This window comes from Odontomachus brunneus, unplaced genomic scaffold, assembly GCF_010583005.1.
Source record: "Odontomachus brunneus isolate Ranch 3 - 2012 unplaced genomic scaffold, Obru_v1 Obru_scaffold_062, whole genome shotgun sequence".
NCBI lineage: Eukaryota > Metazoa > Arthropoda > Insecta > Hymenoptera > Formicidae > Odontomachus > Odontomachus brunneus.
In genome coordinates, this window is record NW_022639512.1 from 1,215,902 (window position 1) to 1,226,496 (window position 10,595).

The 10,595-nt window shown below is 33.2% G+C and overlaps 2 protein-coding genes across 2 annotated transcripts; both read right to left on the bottom strand.

Moving 5' to 3' along the window:
* Window positions 1–114: 114 nt before the first annotated feature.
* On the bottom strand, window positions 115–3,437 carry LOC116846207 (protein will die slowly). The gene is made up of 8 exons (XM_032819749.1): window positions 2,773–3,437; window positions 2,467–2,563; window positions 2,232–2,395; window positions 2,031–2,120; window positions 1,622–1,761; window positions 992–1,223; window positions 667–754; window positions 115–589 (listed from the first exon to the last, which is right to left on the bottom strand). The coding sequence occupies exons 1-8, from the start codon at window positions 2,863–2,865 to the stop codon at window positions 489–491; spliced, it is 1,005 nt and encodes a 334-aa protein (XP_032675640.1). The 5' UTR covers window positions 2,866–3,437; the 3' UTR covers window positions 115–488.
* Window positions 3,438–6,375: 2,938 nt separating this feature from the next.
* On the bottom strand, window positions 6,376–10,019 carry LOC116846253 (S-phase kinase-associated protein 2). The gene is made up of 6 exons (XM_032819844.1): window positions 9,507–10,019; window positions 8,121–8,438; window positions 7,790–8,042; window positions 7,265–7,710; window positions 7,056–7,183; window positions 6,376–6,974 (listed from the first exon to the last, which is right to left on the bottom strand). The coding sequence occupies exons 1-6, from the start codon at window positions 9,587–9,589 to the stop codon at window positions 6,628–6,630; spliced, it is 1,575 nt and encodes a 524-aa protein (XP_032675735.1). The 5' UTR covers window positions 9,590–10,019; the 3' UTR covers window positions 6,376–6,627.
* Window positions 10,020–10,595: the final 576 nt, after the last annotated feature.

Here is a 10,595-nt window from a genome sequence, read left to right on the forward strand (position 1 = left end):
TCGTCTCAAAAGCGCGGATGAAAACCACAGCGCGGTGAAACACACACAATATATATATTTGTATCAAATATATAGGGGATAAATTTCTCTATAAGAAATTATAGTAACTTCATGTTATAGTTCTTAGATCTTTTATTTGGAAGTAAATCGCTAAAGTGTAAGTCAAGTGTTTTAGGCTAAAAACTTGTCTAGTATCATTGATAATAAAATAATATCTGCATTTTGTGTATATAATTCGTATCTAATTACTTTTGTACGTATTTATAATTTGCATGATCTAATAGCTCCTATAGACAAAACGGAGTAGGGAAACGAAGTGGTAGTAAATCAAGTTTTTGTTTTTAGAAGAGTGGCAAATCAACTGATAATCGCTTTGCTTCATGCCGTGTTCTGACTGCAGCAGCCATTGCACGCTATAATCTTCCAACAAAGTAATAACATAGTTTGTACAAGAACAGTCATTTGACAAAAAAATGCTCAAGTCTTTATTATGTATCACTTTTCCATAATTTAATAGTTTTGTCGTTCTCAAGTGCAGCAGAAGCTATAATATTATCTGTCGGATGACAGGTCGTACAAAGTACTACATCTGCAAACACATATACGTTTATATATTACTTAACAACATTTTTGCATAATAAGATTATTAAATTCACATGTCGTTACCTGTATGACCCTGCAGTTTCTGTACAATCTCTTTTGTCTGTAGATTCCAAATATAAACCATATTGTCTTCAGAGCCAGATACAATCCACTACATTACAAATGTTAAATAAATTTTCAGTTTTGTTCACACTACATCATCAAAGAGTAAGGAAAGATTCGCACTTTAGCAGAAAACAACAGAAGAGAAACTAATTAGAACTTGCGCTTTTTTGGTAGAAAAGCAGAAACTGTCGACTATCACTTGATCATCACGCGATCTGATTGACTTTTGCCTTTCTGCTTTTTTGCTAATATATGAATTTTTCCTCAGAAGTTTAAGAAATACCTTGCCGCCTGTTACAGAAAAGTTTGCAAAGATGCAGTATTTTTCATTCTTGTGACCAGTGTAGGTTTTTAAGCATTTTCCTTTACTATAATCCCAGAGTTTCAACGTGTTATCTAATGTAGCCGCTAAAATATATTTTCCGTTCGGCGAGAACTTGACAAATGATACTGGTGGATTATCGTCGTCGATTAATGTTTTCAGACATTGTCCTGACGCTGTGTCCCAAATTCGACTGCATTATACCAAATCATACATAACTTTTAATACAGTTATATTTTTAAACGAATCTCTGCATGTGTACATATATACTATGAAATATATACACATTACTATAACTGCTATAGCTACTATAGCTTCGGAGAGGCGCTAAAAGCGTGTTCTGTCCTTGTTCAACTTTCAGTAACAAGGATATAACACGTTCATAGTGCCAAATATGCTTCCCGAATGCAGCTTATGTATAATACTATGTACATTATTGTCGAAAGATGGAAACATGGTTTAAATATAAATTTGTATAAATCGTCTTATATAAATTAATAAAATACTAAGACTTTGTTGTTTCTGTTTTTAAATTTTAAGATTCCTGCAAACTGACTGTATTGTTAAATTAATTCGAGTTGCGATATTTACCATAATCCGTCGTAACTACTTGACACAATTAAAGAACCATCCCTATTAAAATGTACTGCACTCACTGGATCTGAATGGGCTGGCAAAGTTTTGAGACACTTTCCTGTTCTAACATCCCAAATACGTACACTCTCGTCAAACTAAAAACCAATTTTTTATAGGATTTCTTGTAATTAAAATGTCTAAAGTCATATACAGCATTATAGAGAAACATTTTTCAATTTTAAAATATTGCAGAATAGTACATTTATAATTGCAATTATGTAAAACTGTACACAATTGATATGTTTGAAAAAATTATAATAACTAGAGGGATTATACAAAATGTTCAAACTTAGTAGACCAATATATATAATCAATATATAATACTGAATATGTTAATCAATATATTAATATTTAAGTTACTTACAGAACCAGAAACTATGAGGTTGGATTGTGGATTAAAATTACAACAAAAAACATAATTGCTATGTCCCTTCAATGTTTTCAAACATTTTCCCTGAAAATTAAGATTTAAAGATCAAAATATTGAATGATATAAGAGAAAAATATAATGTGAACATTTTTAATAATTTTGACGTATTACATATACATATAAAAGATCACTTACAGAACTCAATTCCCATATTTTTAAAGTCTTATCATCAGAACCTGATACTAACAATCTACTGTCACTGGACCAAGCAACATCCGAAATACCAAGCTTGTGACCAGCTATGGTCTTCTCAAATTTTCCATCATAAGATCCCCAGATTTTGATAAGTTTATCAGCAGCTAATAATTAGAAAATGTATATTGTTATATTAGAGATAAGCTACAAGCTAAACTATCCAAAAATTACTTACCAGAGCTTGCTAACCATTCTCCATTTGGACTGAATTTTACAGATGAAACTGCCTTGGTATGACCAGCTAAAGTATATTTTAATGTATAGTTAGGTCTCTGCAAAAAAATCAAGGTACAGATTATTTATATTTTCTCCTCCTGAAGGTTTTTTCCTAATTATACAACTGATAAATATTACTGATATATCTTATATATATTATTAATAAATCTTTACTGAAAATTTATAAAGGACCAATTATAATATTCCCCAATGATTCCCCATAATCTATAAACTTTCTTTAATATAGCACAAATATGTAGCTCACCACTATTGTATTGCTTTTTGTACCACTAGCGGCTGCACCTGTGGAATTACCAACGGACGTTTGATGGCCCGGCGATGGACCTAGAGGTACCATTTTTTCTTAATTTGTCCCGTATCGACGAAAGTACAATAATAATCACATTTGTTCCAGGAGTTAACAGGAGCAAACTTCCAGGAGCAAACTTCACGTCGACGAATAATTCGGAAAGCTGGCAAACTCTCCAAACGTTAGTTAGGACGCGCACACGATATATGATTCGCGAACTCTATATAATATTCCGGTAGTAACGTCTCAGGTATCTTGCCAACACGACACAGATCACGCGGACACTATACTCTTTTGATGAGACAACGTGGCTCTCAATAACACAAAGGCTTTCGCCGGTACATACTACATCATACACGTATGAGGCGACGCGTTCACGAATCCCACGTGGAAAGCGTGCCCTCTGTTTCGCGATGACAACTTCTGTATCTATACTTCTTCTTTTTGTCTTATCGAGTCTTCTCGCGTGCAGTATTACGTTTCCGTATACCGTTTTGTCAATCGTTTAATGAGGTAGACGTAATTCCATTAAGTTCACGTGTAAGGACCGCACACATAACATTATCGGCGGCATACAACGAATATGGCTGAACATGGGTCACGTTCAGCGGAGAAAACTGCTCCACTACCGCTCCGTAGCGAATGTTTATGATTGGAGTATTCTTTTAAACCTTTGATAGGTCCGACAGACGTACCAATCAGAGATGTTCGCTACGGAGCGGTAGCGGAGCAGTTTTCTCCGCTGAATCTGACCATTGGCCTTGTTTACATCGTCAAAACTATCGACATATAGGATGCGTTCCGAAATTTACTTCCAGTACTGAAAATCTATAGTTCATGTCACATATACTATAGAATTTCAGTACTGGCAGTGAATTTCGGAACGCAGCCATAATATTGGACGGAGCATTGTATCGAAATCGTATTGACAGACGTAGAAAGAGACAAGACGATGTGTGAGTAGGAGCGGTTTATAGAGCAAGGGAGCTACGACCCAGTAAACATGCATGTCTAAAAGATGTCGAAAAAATATCTAAAAGATATCTTATGCAACATTTTGTTGCATAAGACGTTTTTTAGATATCTTTTCGACATCTTTTAGACATACATGTTTACTGGGGAGGCACTTATAATTCTATTATTTTAATTAATTTTTTTATAACAGTAAGAAAATAGGATATAAGAAAAAGGTGAAATATAAAAATGTCCAGAGTAAATAAAAAATTTGTAATATATATGTATTACACGTACAACATGTAATCATATGTAGTAACTCATATGTAGTAATGTATGTTTCCAACTTTTAAAGATACGATACTCTCTTTCTCTTTAGACAAAATTCAACCAATGAACAAAGAGTAGAAAGAGAGATCCGTGCCCACACTAAGCTGCGTTCAGAAACCCTACTCGGTGAGTAGAGTAACATTTAATTAGCCAGTCAGGGCAAAAGGAACTAAGATTTATTTATCATGATTGGTTTATTAAAGTAACTCTATCCATCGAGTTGGATTTCTGAACCATCCATCGATTTCATCCATCGAGTTGGATTTCATAGCCCTAAAGATGAGCCATATATGTAATCAGGGTTGGGTTTTTCGAATATTTTCTAGGGTTTTTTTACGTTATACGGTAAAATATGTATAATACGTATAAAAACGCATAAAACGTGTAATACCTAGGATTGATACAAAAACAGAAATTGTTGATTATCATCTATGTTGATAGTTGATAGTTTCTGTTTTTCTACGAACGTGAGTTCTGATTGGCTTTCTATCTTTCTGCTTTCTGCCAAGGCGAGTGCGCCCTAACTTATTGCACTTATTGCACCAGTTCAGGCAGTTCAGCTAAAAGAACAGACCTCTTTTCTAAATATTACTTTACTAATCGAGTAGGATTTTTGAACGCAGCCCTGTACTGCTGAAATAAGTTGGAGTGAAAAATATATGTTTGATAAAAGCACTTACATTTCTATTTTCTTTTCTTGAGTATAAATCTTTTTCTTGATATTGCAGAAATGCGTATGATGCAGAAACAACTGCTTTAACACGATGTCAAGACTACGCTAAATGTCTTTAAGTATTTTCGACAATTCATATTCCTAGGTGTAAATGTTTGTAAACATACTGTGAAATAGGCATAATTTCGTGCGAGCTAGCACAATTAATATTTATAATCATTCGCGACAAAATGATGAAAACCTTTGTTTTGATGGCAGTAGCTAATATGATTTTTTAATATCCAAGGTCATCTGAAGAACAACATATCATGTATGGTTGAATTTGTTTTTTTATGCATTACTACATGAAAATGAAAATATGCTATTCCATTAAAAAAAATCGCGACCTCGAAATTTCAAAAACTATGATTTCGAGAAAAATTTTTCGCTCGTCATAATATGTGTCCTTTCCAATCGAACAACTTTTCCCTGTAGTATTTTCCCGTATCATCAAAAACAACGGAGATATTTTAAATGGTCGAGTTAAACACCCTGTATATGGTGGCTATTTCTCGGGCGACCATATTGATTTGATAATGTCAGGAGCGAGAAATGACATACCGAAAGTTCCTTGCGTTTTATTGCTTTATTTTTTTACTTCTCCCTGAAGAACCAAATATTTTCTTAATTCTGAAACCTGTAAAAAGTACAGCAAACTCAAATATCTGGCTGATATATCACACATTGAATTTCTCGATTTTCACAATGTATCACAGAGTTTGCTGCACATTTTATGACTGTGAGGATCACGATATTTATAATTTACAGAGAAACTGAAAAATAAGACGCAAGGAACTTTCCGAGGTGTTAAGCGAGGCCTAGCGTGAGCCTAGTCTAGTGTTAGCCAATCAGCTACGCTGACACACAGTTATTTCGTATTCTCGACACTGTTAGGCGCCACCGTTAATTCAGACTTTCTGCAGCAAGATAGTACACCCTTAAATTACGCAAATACATGTAAACTTTTTTGGATCCTTTCACTCGTAAAGTAAATTTGCATTTTTCTTATAACTTTCTTTTTTAAAGTGGCTATTATTTCAATAAATCTTATTGTGTACAAATTGGGATTAATTTATGCAATTGTAAAATAATTACTAAGTTTACACGGCAGCTTAAAACCGGTTTAGTAACAACTGTATTTAGTAAACTCTCGTATCCGATTGGTATATTCTTTTAGATTTAAAAATATATTCCAATCGGATTCAAGAGTTTACTAACTACGGTAGTTACTAAACCGATTTTAAGTTGCCGTGTAAACTTAGTCAATGAAAGAAACAAGTTTTTATCATTTTATTTTTATATATACTTCAGACCTCAGTTTTTCTTTGCAGTTTTGTAGAAGTTTATTGCAATATATATATATATATCTCTAAAAGTTGTTTACACACCATTTTCTGAGATCTCTCCTGGTATAAATTGTATATAAAGTACATATAATAATATGATAAAGGTTCATATAAATATCATGATTGGAAGCTACCTTTGTAAAGACAGTCTCACACAGCCCTAATTAGATACATTAAGTATCAGCATAGCGCACCGCTAGGAATAATATTTACAAACTCTTTTAAATATATATTTGAGCAACAGCTGGTTACTAATTTGTTACTGATTATAAATTTTGACAGAATTATACGTGTTATCTTGAACATGTACAAATTATCTTTCGAAAATACGTTACTGAATTCAATTTAGAATTATTATATTCAGTCTATGTGGAATTGTGTAGTATTACATACTTGTATTTAGGTTTCCTTTCGGTCAATTCCACTTTCACGATTGCGAGTTGACAAGAATAATATGAAGTATGAAATTCAATCTCTAACACGTTGACCCCAAATACTCGTTCTTCGAATGCCTACTGTTGGTCTTGCGATTGAACTGTAGTAAAACTTGTTAACATCGAGTTTGCGATATTTATCCTGTAATGATTTGAGTACCTGATCTGTCATTAAGCCAAAAATATCTAAATATAATAAAGATGGCATCTGAGCTAATCTTGTGTATGCTGACTGTGGAATACTGTAACAACGACTTAGTGACAAGTGCTCTAATTTGGAGAAATTCAATAAAGTATGAATGCTGTTTATCGTAAGTATAGCACAATCACTCAAATCTAATTCTACAATATCCGGACATCGCCTCAACAAGTCTTTCACGTCTGAAAATTACATATATTGATAATTAAAGAAATATGCTTATTAAAATCGATAACGAGTTTAAATAATTATATTTTACTTACTAGTATCATTCATTGTTTTTCTGCAGCCAGCCACACTCAAACGTTTAATAGATGGTGGCAGAGTTCTACAAAGTAAAGACACACTCATGCTATCTAAGCAACACCATGCCATATTGAGGACAGTTAAGCTGCAACATAATAGTATTTGAGCCAATTCATCATCAGATATCCACATATATATATACACATATATGGATTAATAAACCTACCATTTGAGTTTCACTAAATCCATAATACATACAGCATCGATATCTTCGCACATTGTTAAATTCAAAATTTCTAATTCTGTGTTATGTCGAATTTCTTTAAAGCAAGCCCTATTTATTATACACTTTTCCAATGATAAGTTTTTCAATAATCTACATTTGGATAATAATGTTGCCAAACCATTTGGTGATATAACAGCCATAGATAAATCTAAATATTGTAATCTACTGATGTAAACGTCTCTAAAGTAATCACACTGTATATTGGATTCGTAGAAAATAGGATCAGCAATTTCTGCTTGTGCCAGTCTTAGGATTTGTACTCCTCGTGGTAATATAAACCCCAATGTACCTTCACTTAAAACTTTACTACCCAAATCTAATCTAGTCCATAATGCCTCATCACGAGCTACTTGATACCAACGTCTGCACACCAACATAGAACGTACCTGTAAAATAAATAATTTGTATGATTACTGACTATGCAAACATAAGGCCTATAATTTTAAGTGTTTAATATACTCTTACCAAACATTTTTTAGGTAGCCATTTTAATATCATCAAAATGATCTCATCTGACAACTCATTAAATTTATTTTCGCCAACGATCGAAGGTTTCCTTTTTCTTCTATATAAACAAAATTGATCTAAGCCAGCATTGTCAGTGGAAGCATTTGTATTTTCTTTAACAAAATTTTCTCTTGCTCTTGAAGGATTGCTGGACTTATTCTCTGTACTATTAAATACAGCTAGATCATAAATGCATGAATCTGGCTCTGTTCTATACAAATAATTAAGAAAAAATAAGTACTTAGAAATTCAATTTAAATTTAAATAATTATTTTTCACACACACATACCTCTCCACATTTCCATTATTCATATTAGAATTTACATGAACCTCCTTATGATATTCAATACTATCATGTTCATATATTTTGCTTCTTAATTTTTTGTTATTACCTGAACTTACAGGTGAAATTATGCAAACTTGAGATTGTAATTGTTTTGTACTTTCATCATTTGTTACTGGATCTTCTAACATACTAACACCCATATCTTCCAAGATTTCAGGTTCTACAAAACTAGTATTTCCAGAATATGACCACCTTCTACTATTTTGAGGCATATTATTGTTTAGATTATTATTGCAGGTATTTTCCAGAGGTATTTTTTTACTATGGAACACAAAAAAATTTTTTCTTATAAATAATTAAAGTTAAATATAAGTATTTTGTTTTTACTAATTATAAATTAATAAACAATATGTTACTAATTAATTAATTAGCATATATTATGAACCTGTTTCATCCAAATGATAACAAAGAGGACTTATGTTCAATATATAGTGTTCTATCACTATTATAATGAACCATATCTGAACTTAAAAATGTCTAATATCCTGGTTGGTTATTTGTATAAAAGCCTTTTATTTAGAAACTATTATAAATCTTCATTTAAAAATATCACACAGGAATCTATCAAATATCACAGTAGTGATGGAACATCTTGTATATGTATAGATTTATTTTTGTAAATATTAATAATATAATAGACCTCATACAATAGACTGTTATAAAACCAAATATAAAAGTACTTATGCTTTTAAATTATATATTAAACATTATTCCATCTTATATACATTTACAATGTAATGTGTTTATCAGTACTGTCTTATAAACTTCAAAATCATTTATGATTGTTCCAAGATATGTGTACTCAAACTGTATCCAGAGTATTTTCTCATCAAAACAAAAAAAGAAAAAATATACAATATTTCATACAATCACCGAAAAGTGAATTTATCGTGCTATTGAAAGTATCCAATACATCCATAATTGTTTATTGCGAATAAAAACAAATGTAAGAAAACATGACCGTTTATCAGTGCATTTTTCTTATAATTCTTTCAACAAAGATTGAGAATAAAATGTTAAGCAAACGTCAATTCTATTCAGCCAAAGCATTATAATATTGAGTAATTACTAAGAAACAAAATATCAATCACCAATTTTCTATTATTTATATATTTCAAACATCAAACGAGAATGTGCGTATATATGCGAGTTTTGATATTTCTTAAGCTTATTCAGGGGAACAAAAACGAACAGGTATACACCTGCCTGCTGGCGGGTGTTTCCCTTTTCCTTCTCTCTGCGGTTGCTATAAAACAAGAAATTCTCATGCAGCTAGCAACCAAAAGGACCTGTTAGAGTTAACGTGTTTTGCTCTCGTATTTGTCTCACCTATCGGGCGGAGAAGATTCCTCGGTGTTCAGTGAGCAACCAATCTCGTGCAATAACATGTGTTTGATAGTAACAGAATCCATGATTTCACAAAATAGCGCAAAATTGGCCTCTTCTCGGGACCGTTGTTGTATAACGAACGATTAACACAATCCGTCACTCCGATACGAACAACACTCACTAACGACACAGTGATTGCTCAGTGGACTACTGACACGGCGAGGTGGTGGATGAAATTAGCCGTTGGTTGGTCGACCAGTATAACGGCGGGAACGCGCACGATAAAGGCGGTGATGCCTCGAATGGAGGGAAAAAACGCGCGCGAATATTAGTGGACTAATCTAAAAAATTAATATTCTATGTATTGTTGGTATAGTTATTATGATTGTAGATAATTTATATGGTTCAATTTATAATTTCGTTGTGCTAAGCATTTTGTATGCTAAAAGAAGTCCTGTGATTGAGCGTAGGAGTTTACCAGAGTTTACTGTGTGTATAGCACGTGTCATTGGCGTAAGGTTAGGTTAGATCAGAAAAATTTGAGATAAATCCATTTGCGGCTACACAACGCTTTGGAGTATGTAAAGAACAATAGGGTGCGTTCCCACTTAGCGTGTCACGCGTCGCGTCGTCCAAGTTATGGCTCCTGCACACAGGACGCGGTAATGCTTGCTGCGCGGCGGAAGTTTGCGCGACAGCCAATCAATATGTTGTTTTTCCGTAACAGCTAGAAGGTTATTACAGAAACCAGCATATTGATGGCTGTCGCGCGAATTTCTGCCGCGCGGCAAAGATTACCGCATTCTGTGTGCAGGAGCCATTAAGCCAATCAAATCGTCCTATTTTATTGCATAACTTTATGCCGAATAAAATGGGACGATTTGATTGGCTTAACTCGGACGACGCGACGCGTGACACACTCAGTGGGAACTCATAGCATGTTTGACTGGCTCTAGGTAACCCACTCTGGGTTATTCAGCCTACGTTTATTGGTCGAACAAGTACTTATAAGCTTTGGGTGTTTTCCAATTGCTTAACACATCTTGACACTACGTCACAAAACTAGTTTATTGGTCACATATTATTTAA